Source organism: Vipera berus (genome assembly GCF_964194415.1).
Source record: "Vipera berus genome assembly, chromosome: 9".
Lineage (NCBI taxonomy): Eukaryota > Metazoa > Chordata > Lepidosauria > Squamata > Viperidae > Vipera > Vipera berus.
The window spans coordinates 15414915-15431760 of NC_138212.1; the positions used below are offsets into that span (position 1 = coordinate 15414915).

At 41.4% G+C, this 16846-nt stretch overlaps 2 protein-coding genes across 2 annotated transcripts in view; one reads left to right on the plus strand and one right to left on the minus strand.

Moving 5' to 3' along the window:
• The window catches only part of STPG1 (sperm tail PG-rich repeat containing 1), a 209719-nt gene that overhangs the window by 40589 nt on the left and 152284 nt on the right, over positions 1 to 16846 (plus strand). The window lies entirely within an intron of this gene.
• CLIC4 (chloride intracellular channel 4) overlaps positions 1 to 16846 on the minus strand; it is a 55810-nt gene that overhangs the window by 26542 nt on the left and 12422 nt on the right. The window contains exon 2 of the mRNA XM_081335303.1: positions 1488 to 1597. Within this exon, the coding sequence (XP_081191429.1) occupies positions 1488 to 1597 (110 nt within the window). The remainder of the gene's footprint in view (positions 1 to 1487; positions 1598 to 16846) is intronic.

Sequence of the window (16846 nt, forward strand, 5' to 3'; positions counted from 1 at the left end):
GTTATTAATCGGTTCCTTTCATGCTTCCGTGTGCGAGATGAATTAGAGAAGCCTAGTATCCCTTCAGCAGGGGAGAAGAGGAAGAACCAGCTTGCTTTTGGGATAATCTGCTTTGAAAGTGACCTGGTAGAAGAACAGAATGCTGCTAGTAGCGAGACGAAGGCTGCCCAAACTCCTTTTGGATACCACAGTGGGTACTGCATAGACTGGGGAGGCTCGGGGGTGGGGGGAATGAGAGTCTTGCCAAGCTGCAAGCTTCAAAATAAGCAACACAGCTGACAACGTGAGAGTGGCGTCTACTGAAACCACTTACACCCTGCTAAGAAACTACTGAGGTAGAGCTTGGGAGTGACATTAACCTGGAGTAGTTAACTGAGGTGCCATTAAGATTATCCTAGCCCAGGGGTGGGCAACCTTGGCTCTTTTATGACTCGTGGACTTCAACTCCCAGAATTCCTCAGCCAGCATAGCTGGCTGAGGAATTCTGGGAGTTGAAGTCCACGAGTCATAAAAGAGCCAAGGTTGCCTACCCCTGTCCTAGCCTATAAATCTCAGTGGGATCCACTGGTGATTGCTATGCCCTTTGTAAAAAAAAGCGTGCCTCTTCATGGGGTACCACACTTAGGTCTTTCGGCAAGCATGCAGCGTTGACAGCTGTTTGCAGCATCCCGCAATCATGTGACCACAGATTTATTACAACTCAAGGAAATGCTTAAAACTGTCACAGGTGTCCAGACACAACTTTGACTTACAACCATTCATTTAGTGATGGTCCGAAGTTACAAGGGCACTGGGAAAAGGTGACCTACGACTGCTTTTCATACTTGCAAAACCGTTGCAGCATCCCCATGGTCAGCACGATCAAAATTTGGAGGCTTGGAAACTGGTTCATATTCATGACGGTTGCAGTGCCCCGGGGTCACGTGATTGCCTTTTACGACCTTCGGACAAGCAAAGTCAATGGGGAAGCCAGGTTCATTTTAACAACCGTGCTACTAAACTTAACTGCAGCGGTTCACTTAACAGCTGTGGCAAGAAAAATCATAAAATGGGGGCAAAACTCACGGAACAACTGTTAGCAGCAGACATTTGGGGCTCAATTGTGGTCATAATCTAGGACTACCTGCACAGTAAGAGGTTCCTAAGAAGAGCAAGTCCCAAAAATGGATTGATTACATCCAGAATAAATATGGGACTAAAAAGTTTCATTTAGCATTTGAATAAGTATCGATGTCATATTTATATTGCTTGTAGTCATTTTATAAGAGCTAAAGTGCGATAGACCTAATAGTTTATTGTTGTTAGCATATGGTAGTTTATGATTGTTTTTTACTTTTATACCTTGTATTTAGCTCTGGGAAGTCGGGGAGGGGGGAAGGGGAGGGGGGAGGGTTGAGTTGGGTTGGGAAGGGGGGGTGGGTTATTTTGTTAAGGATAAAATGTATTGAAAAACTTTTCAATAAAAAAAAGAAGAGCAAGTCCCCTACCTTTTCAAGTCCACTGTTGTGACGCTGAATACCACTCCTTTGAGCCACAGTATCATGAAGAGCCTCTGAGAGAAGGGGCAGTTGCCTATGCTTTCACCATCACTGCCGGCCTGTGGAAAAAGAAGGCGAAAAAGACATTAGTAAAAATGGACAAGCTGTGCCAAACTGTTCCCTGTCACTGGAATAGACAGCCAGCTGAACAAGAAGCAGAGCCCTCTCACTTTTGCCTCAAGCATCACACAATGAGAAGGACCCGGTGCCCATGTGTAGGAGAAGTGGCAGAGCATGGGGGTGGAGTCAAAACAGGAATCAGCCCAGAGCTTCTACATAGCCACAAATGAACTAAGTCCAATCCTTCCTGAATTCCACTGACTCTCAGCCAAGATAGCGCTAACCATTAATAGATCCTGGTGCGCTGGCATGATTAGTAATAAACCAGTTTAATTGGAATTTAATATGTGGTCCTGATGTTCATTCCTGGCACCGTGTGTGATACAATATTAGTTTGCGAGATCGAATTTCTGGTTGGTCACCGACACCAGGGATCTCTGGTCCCAGTGATCGACGCAAATTTGGTCTCGCATCATTATTCTGGGACACGTATATTTGCCTTCATTCGTAACGTTAGTTAGATTTATGTGCAGTTTTCCCATCAAGAACTTGATGTAGGACACACCTCATGTTCCCTCTTCTGATCATCCCTCAAAAAACCAAATGGGGTAAGTTAAGCTGAGAAAGGTAACAGCTTGGGACTAGTGGGAATTCAGCTATTGTACTAAAGACCCATAAAAAAATAAGTAGCTGGCCTTGAGGAAGATGTAAGGAACACAAAATAACCTCACTTTAAGGGAAAAACAGAAGTAACCTGGCCAGGCTTTCAAAACTGATTCAAGGAATGCTGCTTTATTGTTCTGAACAGATTCTTGAAAGATTATCAGAAATTCTCTCCGCCCCATCATTTTCCATACAAAATCAAAACAGGGCTATTTTAAGTCCTTTCTCATGCTTCTTTCACTCTCTGTCTAGCGTTATTCAACCTTGGCAACTTTAAGACATGTGGACTTTAGTTCCCAGAATTCCCCAGCCAGTATGCTGACTAGGGAATTCTGGGAGCTGAAGTCCAGACATCTTAAAGTTTCCTGAGGTTGAGAAACACTGCTCTGGATGGTATAATCCAGGGGTCCCCAACCTTGGCAACTTTAAGACCTGTGGACTTCAACTCCCAGAATTCCCTGAGGAATTCTGGGAATTGAAGTCCACAAGTCATAAAAGGGCCAAATTTGAAGACCCCTGCTCTAAAGTGACCGTTTACAGGAAAAATGAAGTAGTTAGATGTGTTTACTTGACAAATTCTGTACGATAGTTTAGAAGTGTCAAAGAAAGAGGTCAAGCCACACACCCATGAGGAAGGGAAACAGTGGAAATATTATAGGTGACCTAGTCGGAAGACTACAGTACACTACTCTCTTTCCTGAAATAATACATAGCTTATTAAATAATTATTAAACCACATAAACAAATTTTAATGCTAGCTCAGCTGCTGGTAGAATGACTATTATCCAGGATTTAATCCTCTATGTTATAAAAGCATTGACTTGGCACGTATCACACAGATTTGAATAAGAGGAGAGTCAATTTTTCTGTACGCCAGTTCAGAAACCACAAGCTCCATCCAATAGTTTGCCAATATTTAGTGTCTGCTTCTGTATTTATATGGCTGGATATAATAAAAGGATTAATATTAGTGTACCATCATGCTACAGTCTCTCTTCCTGAGCTAGCCAGGGTAATTTCTGATGGGCTATTTTAAAATCTATGTGCTGGATACTCTCCTCTTCGCTACTCAACCTTTATGCAAGATATACATTAAGATAAGCTGGGTAGGAACCGGATGAGCATGGTTTTAAAACTGGAGGCAGAAACATCAATAACCTGTATTATGTGGATGACGCTAATGGAAATGATCTGCAAGCTCTAACAATAAATTCAAGAAACTTAGTCAAAATATGGGACTAACATTAAATATATTATAAATTGATTTATATTTTACAAATGTAAAGAGAAGACAAAATTAATGACAACAGGTAGAACAGCAGCAGCCTTAGACCTGGCAATGAAGAAGTCGAAGTGGTGGATAGCTTCTGCCTTTTAGGATCAATCATCAACAGTAAAGAAACAAGTAATCAAGAAAAACACCACTGACTAGCCATTTGTAGAACAGTCAAGCAAGGCCTTGGGAAAAACATTCAGGTGCTGTCTGAATGTGGATATGGCTGTGTCCATACAAAGATTGGGAAAAAGCAAGCTATGGTATTCCCTGTGATACTTTACGGCAGGGCTTTTCAACTTTTTCACCCACTGTACCACTTTTAGGATAGGGCAACATCCGAGTACCACCAGTCGCCTAGCAAGGTGTCAAAAACTGGATGACCAAAAAAAAAAAAAAAGGAAAAAAGTGATGAAGTACAGGTAGTCCTCAACTTACAACAGTTCACTTAGTGACTGTTCGAAGTTACAATGGCACTGAAAAAAGTGCCCCCCAAGCCGTAGCCGAGCAAGACACCTGCCTGCCCGCCCTGCGGTGCTCTTCCTCTTGTCTGAGGTTTTCATGGTTGTGAGCATTTCTGTTGAGGATTGGCAGAGGGGGTGGGGTGGGGGTGTGTGTGATTTTTATTCCCCTCCCCCCATCTGCTGGGTGGTTGCAGATGATTTTGGTCACTTTACATGACCCTGGGACACTGTGACCGTCATAAATATGAATCAGTTGCCAAGCATCTGAATGTAAATCACAAGACCCTGGAGATGCTGCAACATTCCAGCTGGAGCCTGGCACTGATCTTGGTGCTTCCGCTGAGCCCTGACAGCCCCGAAGAAGCGCTGATCCTGGCGCTTCCGCTGAGCCCTGACAGCCCTGAAGAAGAGCTGATCCTGGCGCTTCGGCTGAGCCCTGACAGCCCTGCAGCTCCAGACGTCTCTCGCTCAGGCTTGGGCGGTGCTGCCACCGGTTCAGCTCATTCCCCTCCCCCACTACCACTTTTCTAGGAGGGTCGCGTACCACCTGCCAGGTGCCAGTGTACCACAGGTGGTACTCGTACCACTGGTTGAAAAGCCCTGCTTTATGGAAGTAAAAGTTGGATTTTGAGGGGGGGAAAAGAATATAGACATTTTTGAACTATGGTGTTGAAGAAGACTCCTGACTCCCGAACAGCCAAGAAAATAACAAATGGCTCATGAACAAATCACCACACAGACTTACAACTCAGAGTTCTCACTTGAGGCACAAATAACGAGGCTCAAATTATCCAGATACATTATACAAAGACCTAGCTCTCTGGAGAAAACTCTAGTGCTGGGAAAGAAGGAAGAGAGAAGGGTGTCCAGCAGCAAGGTGGATGAAATCCATCACAGCGGTTTATGGGTGCACCACTGGAAGAATGAAAGGCTCTGGTTAGTAACAGATCATCATGAAAAAAAAATCTAGATGGTCACATATAATCAACTCTAAACAACCTGCTCAGAGTCACTTGCTTGTGAGATGGGCAGTTAAATAAACTGCATAGAGACAGACAAACATAGACAAACTTTTAATGTTCATGCTAACATGTCCAGTAGGAACAAGAGAATAACCATGTAACAGAATAACAAAATAACAGAACAGCTGTCTCCAAATTTCCTATCCAGCATGACAATGAACTTATCCCAAAGAGTAACTGATCCCAGTTACACGCAACACAACACACATTGCAAGTCGTATTTTGTTTGGCTGGTATTACTGATCTGAAAGTAAAGGTGCTTTCTGTAAGTCAATTTTGTGAGCAGGTCGCACTTTAGATTAGCAGATGCTATAAACCTCTAGAGGGGTAAGGGCTGATTAAAAAATAATTGGGCCTAAATGCCTGATGAATCTAGAGGATTTTCCATCTTTGATGCTGTCACAGCCTTGGCTATTGTGAAGTTGATTGTACTGAGATACAGGTCCAAAACATCTAAGGCAGGGGTCCCCAGCCTTGGTAACTTTAAGACCTGTGGACTTCAACTCCCAGAATTCTGGGTGTTGAAGTCCACAAGTCTTAAAGTTGCCAAGGTTGGGGACCCCTGATCTAAGGAGTTGCTCAGCCGAGAGGAGATTTAAATGTGAATATCCTAGATTTCATGTCATACATTATTACACAAGACTGGCCTTTCTGCATCGACTTTTGAAAACCAGGATTACACATAATGGGCAGAAGTGATTAACACCAATGTTTTACTGACGTAAAATGTTCTGAAGAATCCAAAAAGTGTAAGGAAACAAACATAAATTAAGTAGTGGATTTTCTAAATAGTTTTGAAGCAATGCAACGCTGACCGAAAAACCTACCCTCTGCTCTTGCTTCCAGTCTGACGTAAAGCTGCTAAGCAGAACCACAAAGAGCAGTTTGTAGGCAGCACAAGACTTCAGCCACACAGCTTCAAATAGAAAATAGGCTGTTCCACCCCACCCTGAGAATTAAGAAAAAATATGAAAGCTCAAAGAAGCAGGGGTGGCTGAAACTCCAGAATGAAATGAGTCATCCATCCAGTGGTGATTTTTGCTCATTAACCGAGGACTTTTCTTACCGATAGATCTAGTTCAAGACAGGGCAACAGCTGGTATCCAAACACACAGGATAGAGAGGAGAGTCAGAAGGGGAAGAAAATGATAGCAACAGAGGAGGTTTACAGAGTTGGGGCAAGTAATACCCCTCCATAGTAAGCAGTCAACGTAGCACAATGGATAAGAACTAAAAATGGGGAGACCCAAATTTCAGTCCCAACTTGACTACAAAGCTCATTGTCAAAGCTCCACCGTCTTGGAGAACAGCTTTTATCTCTTTTATCTCTGTGTGGGCAGGGAAAAAACCACGAGTTAAACTTAAGATTATGCAGGATACTCGTGAGAGAGGTGGTCTTAAACTGCCTAATTTTAAATTACCGGTATACTATGAAGCTGCTGCATTAGCAGGAATAAGTGATTGGATTAATTTGACGCAACGGAGGTTATTAAATCTTGAGGGCCATGACTTGTGGTTTGGCTGGCATGCATATTTGTTGTATGATAAGAAGGTAGACAATGTGTTTAGGGTGCATATTTTAAGACAGGCATTGCTGAGAGTTTGGAAGAAGTATAGACATAAGTTGAGTTGCAAGATACCATTGTGGGCAATTCCAAAACACGCAATAGAAAATATTCATGCTGGCTTCAAACATGATGTGACTACGTACAAGGAGATTCTAACTTTGGAAAGAAATGTTTGGTGTTTGAAATCATATAGCCTCTTGCGAGAAGAGAAGGTTGTTCAAAACTGGTTTCAATATATTCAGCTACGGGCCAGGTGGAAAGAAGACCAGAAAAATGGTTTTACAATGACTGATGAAAAATTTGATAAAACAAGTTAGAAATCAGGGATCAGCACATATCAAACGGATATATCTTGCATTGATAGAGATTGATTCAGAGACAGAGCTTGTCAAGGATTGTATGATAAAATGGGCCCAAAACATCCAAGAAGTTATCACAATGGACATGTGGGAAAAGATTTGGGTGAGGAACGTAAAATTTACTCAAGCTCAAAATCTAAGAGAGAACTTTTACAAAATGTTTTATAGATGGCATTTAGATCCTAAAAAGCTTGCAAGTATGTATCCGAATTACCAGCCTAAATGTTGGAGGTGTGGTGATGAAGATGCAACATATTTTCACATATGGTGGACATGTAAGAAGGTCAAGGCTTTTTGGATAAAAGTCTGGTGGAATATCCAGAAGATTTTTAAACAGAGGATAAAGTTTTGTCCGCAACTTTTTTTGTTGGGAATAATTGCAGACGCTACAGTTGTGGACACTAAGTTGATGTTGAATCTAATTACGGCAGCAAGACTTTTGATAGGCCAATATTGGAAGAAAGAGGAATTGCCGACCATAGAAGAGTGGACTTTAAAGGTTTCCGACCTGGCAGAGATGGCGAAGATTTCGGCCTATTTGAAAGATCATTCGCAAGAACGCTATATTATGGAATGGAGAAAATGGATTGAGTTTATCCAGAACAAGTATAGGGTTAAGAAGTTTTATGTAGCATTCGAATAAGTCTTCTTTCGTTTTTTTTTTTTCTTTTTTATTCTAGTTTTTTATATATAGTTAATATTGTTAAGGTGTGTCTTATCCTATATAAGCTAGAGAGTAATGGATTTTAGATTTTATAGTGGGTAGTATATGGTTGTTTATGATTGCCTTTTTATAGATATATACCTTGTATTTAGCTCTGGGAAGTCGGGGGGGGGGAGGGGAGGAGGGAGGGAGGTTGGGGGGAGGTAGGGGGGGGAGTAGGGAGGGGGAAGGTGGGTTTTTTAAAGGAAAATTGTATTTTAAAACTTTTCAATAAAAAAAAAAAAAAAAGACTGGCCTTTCTGCATCGACTTTTGAAAACCAGGATTACACATAATGGGCAGAAGTGATTAACACCAATGTTTTACTGACGTAAAATGTTCTGAAGAATCCAAAAAGTGTAAGGAAACAAACATAAATTAAGTAGTGGATTTTCTAAATAGTTTTGAAGCAATGCAACGCTGACCGAAAAACCTACCCTCTGCTCTTGCTTCCAGTCTGACGTAAAGCTGCTAAGCAGAACCACAAAGAGCAGTTTGTAGGCAGCACAAGACTTCAGCCACACAGCTTCAAATAGAAAATAGGCTGTTCCACCCCACCCTGAGAATTAAGAAAAAATATGAAAGCTCAAAGAAGCAGGGGTGGCTGAAACTCCAGAATGAAATGAGTCATCCATCCAGTGGTGATTTTTGCTCATTAACCGAGGACTTTTCTTACCGATAGATCTAGTTCAAGACAGGGCAACAGCTGGTATCCAAACACACAGGATAGAGAGGAGAGTCAGAAGGGGAAGAAAATGATAGCAACAGAGGAGGTTTACAGAGTTGGGGCAAGTAATACCCCTCCATAGTAAGCAGTCAACGTAGCACAATGGATAAGAACTAAAAATGGGGAGACCCAAATTTCAGTCCCAACTTGACTACAAAGCTCATTGGGTGACTAAACTAAGATAAGAGAGCAGAACAGAACATTGAACAGAATATTCTTTATTGGCCAAGTGTGACTGGATAACACACGGAATTTAGTGCATAAGCTCTCTTAAACTCTCTCAATCCAACCTAGGGATTTGGGGGGAAGGGGGGGAAGGGAAGGGGTGGTAAAACGAAGGGAGATACCTGTGGACTCTTAAGTTCTCAGAGAAAAGAGGACACAAAATGCAGTATCTATTAAGGATTAATCCTCTAAGGAAGAAAAGCAGACAGTTTAGTGCTGTAATTGGACTGGCCTACGTTGTTTATATTCCATGCTCTCGCACTAAAAACAGTTTTCAAGAACAAAAATAAATCAAGGCAGGCATCTGCTTTTTATTTAACTTACAAGGCAATGTTTCAGAAGGAAGTGGAAATGCCACTTTACAAAAAAACAATTGCCTGAATCCAAAATACAACCCAAATCTAATTCCGGATACGATGTCTCCAGGAAGCCACTGTAGTTCTATACACAATGTCTGAAAAACCATTTTTTTCCTAATTTGCATTCTCTGCTTTAAATTGTCTTTTACGTTATTCTGAGTGGACCCCCTGTGTGAACGAGGCTACAAGAATGACAACAAAAATTGGCTTCAATGCTCAAAAAAAGGACTCAGCCATGCAACTTCTTGACTGCAATTTGTAAAGCTAATTATCTTTTTCCTTAGTATGATTCGATTCGATCAAGCAAAACCACACCGTCATAGGCAGCCTGAGAAATACTGAAGGCAGTTACTGAAAGATCTTAAAGAGGACTGACTGGGTTTTTGCAAGAGAAAAGAAACACTGGATTCAAATACAGCAAAAATTAGGGAGCAAGTATAAGAGTGAAGGAAAACTCTTAAGTTGTTTATGCAATACTAGACAAATCTGCAGTTGTCAATTAAATAGGAGAACTCAAATCATGTCTGAAGAGCTCTCTTTTGCATAATCCAGCTCAACAAAGATTTTTTTTTTAAATGCAAGGCTTAAATTCAGCATGAATAAACCAGGGTGTGTTCCAAGGCATTTGATAAGAGGGTGGAAGGTATTTCTCAAGAGCTGAGTATCATCCATGCTGAAGCAGAGAGATTCTTGCAGATTTAATTAACACTTGTCATTGCATCATTGACTGATCTGACCTGAAAGCAAGTTAAGTTAGAAGTAGGATTTGGTTAAGAACATTTTTTAAATACACACTTTACAGAAATATTTGTTATGATCATATCAAATTATAATACTGACAGGAGATAGCAGACAGACATATTAAAATGCCAAAATATTAAACCAATAGAGGTAGTTCTTGCCTTACAACCACAATTGATCCCCACATTTCTGTTGTAAAGTGAGACATTTGTTAAGTAAGTTTTGCCCCATTTTATGACCTTCCTTGCCACAGTTGTTAAGTGAATCTCTGCAGTTGTTAAGTTAGTAAAATGGTTAAGTGAATCTGCCTTCCCCATTGACTTTGCTTGCCAGAAGGCCACACAAGGTGATCGCATGACCCTGGAACACTGCGACTGTCATAAATGGAAGCCAGTTACCAAGTGTCTCAATTCCTATCATGGGTGTGCCGCAATGGTCATAAGTGTGAAAAATGGTCGTAAGTCACTTTTTTCACTGCTGTTTTAACTTTGAACAGTCACTAAATGAACTGTTGTAAGTCAAGAACTACCTGTATTGCAAATCAAACTAGCCACTTCAGATGGCTAAATCTACAAATGTCTGTAGCCAAAAGGGCTATTCAAGAGCCTAAAATTTCTAACCAGTGGGTTATTATCAAAATTCTTTCTCTACCAGCAAAACAACCACTCATATAACTTGTGAATTCTTAGTCCTCACCTGGTCCATATTGACTCCAGATTCTATTTAAGCCTTCAGGTTCCTCACCTGAATTAACTAACAAGAGGAATGAAGACCTAAATATCAACATCAGTACTTATCTAAATTACCTTCCTAAGCAGTTTTACTGTACATAAAAATAAATATCATCAGCAATAATATCAACTACCTCCAAATCTTAGCAGAAATAATTCCACAGCTTCATACCACTGTACTTTGCAAAGGACCAATTCAATAGAGTAATGGGTTTTTCCTCTGTCTGGGTCCTATAGCCAGAAAAGAGACAAGGGCAGTGAAATTTTATTGCATCAGATCAGAGCATCTTTTATTGTAATCATTTGTAATATAAAGCCGGTGACACTTTGAGAAATATAATTATAGGCACCAATTCAGACTACAGACTTGGACTTCAAACAAATCTGACTGTGCCAATTTAAACTTTATTTCTACAGCCAGTTCTTTGAAAATGCTGCTATTTCCCTTGCTTCTTCCAATGAAGAAAGAGTCAGTAGATCTTTTAAAGGACAAAAGTAGAAATCCTTGGTGGATTAGGTCAATGCTGCTGAATCTCAAAGAACTGTGTTTCAAAACTGTAGGATGGAAGAAGGTGGAGTAACAGTGAGTCAGTCCTTGGAGAGAAACAGTTGGCCAGACCCAGGGAGACTTAAAAATGTTAGAAAAAATGCTTGCCAAGAAATCTGATTTACCATAGGGTTATTATTCATTCCTCTTAGTTTCCAAAGTTGAAGTTAATACTTAATGCAGTCAGAAAAATAGCTTTTATGTTCAAGATACTGTTTAACCACATATTAGGGCCTAAATGGAGCTTGCACGCCAGCAGACACAATGCCACAAAGGCAGCTGTTTTGAAAAAGGAAATTTAACTACTGGGATTTGAAATTGTAAGATCGCAAAAAGCCATTCAGGGGGATGGGAAAGACAGAAGTGATCTGGAACAAAGCAAAACAAAAAAAAAATCAACTAAAGGATGATCTCACATACATCAATCACATCTGGAGGAGAAGGAGGAGGAGGAGGAGGAGGCAGCACCTCGAATTTAATTCAAACAATGTGGAAATATTCTTGTGGCATCTCGATGACCAGATTGTGGGTCTTTGCTATTATATACAGGCTGTTTTTCTCCTTAAAAAGCAACTTGTCTGCATCTTGGGAGGTACTGCTGAAAAAGCATTTTTACAGTTCTTTGGAAACAGTGACCACTAATGTCTTCCATCAACTTCTTTTGGGAAAGCCAAGCATGCTCAAGTTGCATTCAAATTAGACTACCGCTGGTCTTTGTGACTTACAACAGTTTTTTAGTTACAGTTTGAAGTTACAACAGCATTGAAAAAACTGACTCACAAATGTTTTTCACATTTATGACCATTGCAGCACTCCATGATCAAAATCCAGAGGCTTGGCAACTGACTCATATTTATGACAGTTGCAATGTCCTGGGGTCAGGTGATCCCCTTTTTTGAGTTTCTGACAAGCATAGTCAATGCAGATTCACTTAACCACCATGTTACTAACTTAACAACTGCAGCAATTCACTTAACAAATGTGGCAGGAAAGGTTGTAAAATGGGGCAAAATTCTACTTAACAATTCTCTCGCTTAGCAATGGATATTTTCGGCTCAATTTTGCTTGTAAGTCGAGGAGTACCTGTATGATACTGCATTTTATGCAGGTCTCTTTGTGAAACCAATTGAAACACTTACATGAGTGTAAAACAGGGCTCTTCAAACTTGGCCCTTTTATGACTTGTGGACTTCAACTCCCAGAATTCCTCACTCAGCAGGTCTGGCTCAGGAATTCTGGGAGTTGAAGTCCACAAGCCATAAAAGGGCCAAGTTTGAAGAGCCCTGGTGTAGAATAACCTTTAGCCATTTTTTTTAATCTTTGATATTGATTTTACTATCAGATGGGACCTTTTTTGTCCCTGAAAATAAGTTGCCTTTAATATATTTTTACACCGACAGGGAAAGATGCACATCAGTGAAAGCAAATTGCTTTGAGATGTAGGGGCTACATCTAATCAAAGGTTAATGGTGGTCCTCAAATTATGATGGCAACTAGGACCAGAATTTCCATTGCTAAACCATGTAGTCATAAAGTACACGTGATTGCATTGCATAGTGACGGCAATTATGCCAATCCCAGTTGCCATCATAATTTCAGGGCTGTGTGGATCATTAAGCAGGGAGAGGCCACAAGCAATTACTTGGGAATGTGGGCTTGTGTGGGATGCACAGTGGGGCTCCTGAGGAAAAAAAGTGACAAGAGCTGCTTGTGATATTCCCTGTTGGCTTCCCCACTGACTTTCTGGGGAAGACAGCAGGGAAGATTGCACATGGCGATCACATGATCATAGGGTGCTCAACAACCCACCCTAAATGTGAACCAATTGCCAAGCACCCCAATCACGATCACATGACTGAGGGGGTGCTGGGACAGTGAGAACTTCAAGGGCTGGCTGTAACTTCAAACAGTTGCTGAACATGTCATAAGTCAAGGAATACCTGTACAACCACACTGGATGGTTGTGAGGAAACTCTCTCATCAGCCTAATTTACTTCGAGGCTTCCCTGCATCAGGAAACTAACCAATACTCACCACTGCTGCAGAGTCCATCAGCACCCAACATACAATGCAACAATTGTGCCAGACTCCCTTGCTGCTACTGGACTCACAATGAAAGTCTCCAGTGCTGAAGCAAAATGATTATAACACTGCAAAATTGCTTGCCTGCTATCATGTTTGCTTTAAAAACAGCTTTGGATTCAATATTACACGTTAGCAAGGGCCCTGAAGAGCTCTTGCTGAAGAACTTTGCTCTCCTACGCTGGTACAGCATGTGCCTTGGCAGTGACACCAAATGCCCTTTCCACCCCAAGTTTCCATATGGCTTCACTGCAAAGAGAGCAGAAGCTTGCAAACTGCAGTTTAGAACAGGAGATTCTCCCATTCTAACCCAGCCAACTGGCTTCCTTAAAAAAAAAGCCACAGAATTAATTGGCACCCTGGCACTTCAGTTATTCATAAGCACTGCAGCTCTTCAAAGACTGAAACGTATTTAGGGGGAAACTATTTATCACAATGCTTAAGGGAACTCAGATGCACAACACACCCACACTGGGCTGAATAAGGCTATTGGACGGAATCAAAGTGATACACAGCTCTTGGGGAGATTGTTCAGATCAGTGGTTCTCGACCTGTGGTTTGAGGACCTCGGGGGGGGGCACGATGTCATCGCAGGGGGTCTGCAAAAGCTTGAAGCAATGTTATGATTAAATCTTGAGTTAAGTGTTAGGGGTCCGTGGCCATGCTCCATGGCCACAAAAGGTATTTAAAGGGGGTCTATGGTGAAGAAAAGGTTGAGAACCACTGGTTTAGATAAAGCTAAATATCCAATTACCACCAGTCCAACTTCTTGCTCCGTTTCTATATGGCTCCTAAGAAGACAGCCAGCCTTTTATAGGAGAAGGGATGAACGGAAAGAATCCACTGCCCTGTTACTTCTGGGAAGTCTCCCTCAAATCAAGCTTGATTCTCAAACCAAGTGTGACTTCATGGACATGTCCTTGCAGTTTTCTTGGCAGATGCAGAGAGAAGCAGCTTAGCCGCCCTAAAGCCTGCTACCGGTATTTCCTAATCTTCCATTAAGACCCTAACTAGACCTGATCTTGCTCAGCTTCTGAGCCCAGACAAGGCCAGGAAGTGCCTGCTAGCTGGTGAAGGTCTTCACTTCCTCACCTCCTACAGACTCTCGCTTTCGGCCAATCTTGCAACCAGGTTAGAAAATGTCTTTCTGTAAAAGAGTGCAAGTTAATAGTTGAAGGGGGTTTCCACTGCATAGGAAGGCCAGATTTTCACCACTGCATATTTCAATGTAAACAGGATGTACTCATGGAGAAAACATATGGCCGCTGGGCCCCTAAACAAATACATTAATCTGTTGAGTCAGCATGCTATATTTATCTGTGTTTTAGCAAAATTAAGGCAAAATGTATTTATTTTTATTGATATCCTTGTTCTGACTTGAGAGCTTAGAGTGATGTACACATCACTCCCTCTGTCCTCTTCTTTCTAGATAAAAAGTTCCAGCTGCATTACGGTATCCAGCTGAAACCACTGAACATTTTTTTGGCCTTCCATGAAGGCTCTACCATAAAAAAAGTCAGAAGCAACACCACTAAAGGAGATATATGCATATACTGGGATGACCACCACACAGTGGTGGGATTCAGCCGGTTTGCACCACTTCGGCAGAACCGGTAGCTAATTTTTTGTTGCCCAGGCCCAGAATGGACTTCCGGAAGCGGCATCCACACAGAGAACCAGTTTTTCACCTATTTGAATCCCACCTCTGCCACCACAAATAGTATTCCTACAGGATAATTCTTCCAGCCCCAACGACAACAAAGTTTGCGGAATGTTTTTTATGATTAACTAATTAATAAAATGTTACTAGATAAATCATGAGTTGTTGGGTTATTGTTTTAGAGATATTTCCTTCTCAGATTTCTCAAAGCCTTCCACGAGGGCAGGGGCTTCTAATGTACTTGAAAAGTTCTTAAAAACTCAGGGAGATATTCAGAGAAGCATCTGCTTTGAAAGCAGCCCTTGTTGAACTGGATAGCACAGCCAAACATGAGCAGCAGCTGGCCACAGAAAATGTTTTATGACACTTTGTATTCTGTCATGGCTCTCAGATTTGAGATGCAAACTCCATTTAAAGTACCTTGGTTGAAAAATTCTCATTTTATGATGCACTGTTTCACCTAGTTCAGGGGTAGGCCACCTTGGCTCTTTTATGACTCGTGGACTTCAACTCCCAGAATTCCTGACTCAGGAATTTTGGGAATTGAAGTCCACGAGTCATAAAAAAGCCAAGATGGCCTACCCCTGATCCTAGTTAAATGCTACAGACATGAGAGTACCAATATATATATATATATATATATATATATATATATATATATATATATATATATATATATATATATATATATATATATATATATATATATATATATATATATATATATATATATATATATATATATATATATATATATATATATATTAGTAAGGTATACTAAAGGGACGCGGTGGCTCAGTGGGTTAGGACTCTGAGAGCTTGTCGATTGGAAGGTCGGCAGTTTGGCGGGTCGAATCCCGAGTGCCGCGTAGCAGAGTGAGCGCCTGTTACTCGTCCCAGCTTCTGCCAACCTAGCAGTTCGAAAGCACGTAAAAATGCAAGTAGAAAAATAGGGACCACTCCGGTGGGAAGGTAACAGCGTTCCGTGCGCCTTTGGCATCTAGTCATGCCGGCCACATGACCACGGAGACGTCCTCGGACAAGCGCTGGCTCTTCGGCTTTGAAACGGAGATGAGCACCGGCCCCTAGAGTTGGAAACGACTAGCACCCATGTGCGGGGGAACCTTTACCTTTACCTTTAAGGTATACTAAATAGGGACGCGGTGGCTCAGTGGGTTAGGACGCTGAGCTTGTCGATCAGAAGGTCGGCAGTTTGGCGGGTCGAATCCCGAGTGTCGCGTAACAGAGTGAGCGCCTGTTACTCGTCCCAGCTTCTGCCAACCTAGCAGTTCGAAAGCATGTAAAAATGCAAGTAGAAAAATAGGGACCACTACGGTGGGAAGGTAACATCGTTCCGTGCGCCTTTGGCGTCTAGTCATGCCGGCCACATGACCACGGAGACGTCCTCGGACAAGCGCTGGCTCTTCGGCTTTGAAACGAAGATGAGCACCGGCCCCTAGAGTTGGAAACGACTAGCACGCATGTGCGGGGGAAACTTTACCTTTACCTTTAAGGTATACTAATGAAAAAAATCCAAATCTGAACAATTATTTCTAGCTAATATATTGCAAAAGATATAGCAACTGCTGTCATTTTTGACTGCCAGCTGTCTCTGGAATTTTCCCCATGTATCCCTACGGCTCATGAAATGTATGTTTGCTTGACTAAAAACGGAAAAGTTCAAATAGTTTCAATTTCAATGTCCTTGATAACCCGTCGCTTAAAGGCAAATGATAAAAAAAAGCTTTATGTCATTACAGTGGTAAGATAAGTAACTGTTAGTAGAAAGTCTGTGAAATCCACGTTTTTAATCTCTAGACAATTACGGGTAGTCCTCGCCTTAGGACCACAGATGAGCCCAACATTTCTGTTGTAAAGTGAGACATTTGATAAGTGGGTTTTGCCCATTTTAGACCTTTCTTGCCAGAGTTGTTAAGTGAATCACTGCAGTTGATAAGTTAGTAACCTGGTTTCATTTCATTTATTGGATTTTTATACCGCCCTTCTCCCGAAGGACTCAGGGCGGTGAACAGGGCATATAAATAGCGATACAAAAGTTAAAAAAAGATTAAATAAATTGCCCAATTAAAACAGTCAAATATAAAAACCCATAAAAACCCAGACA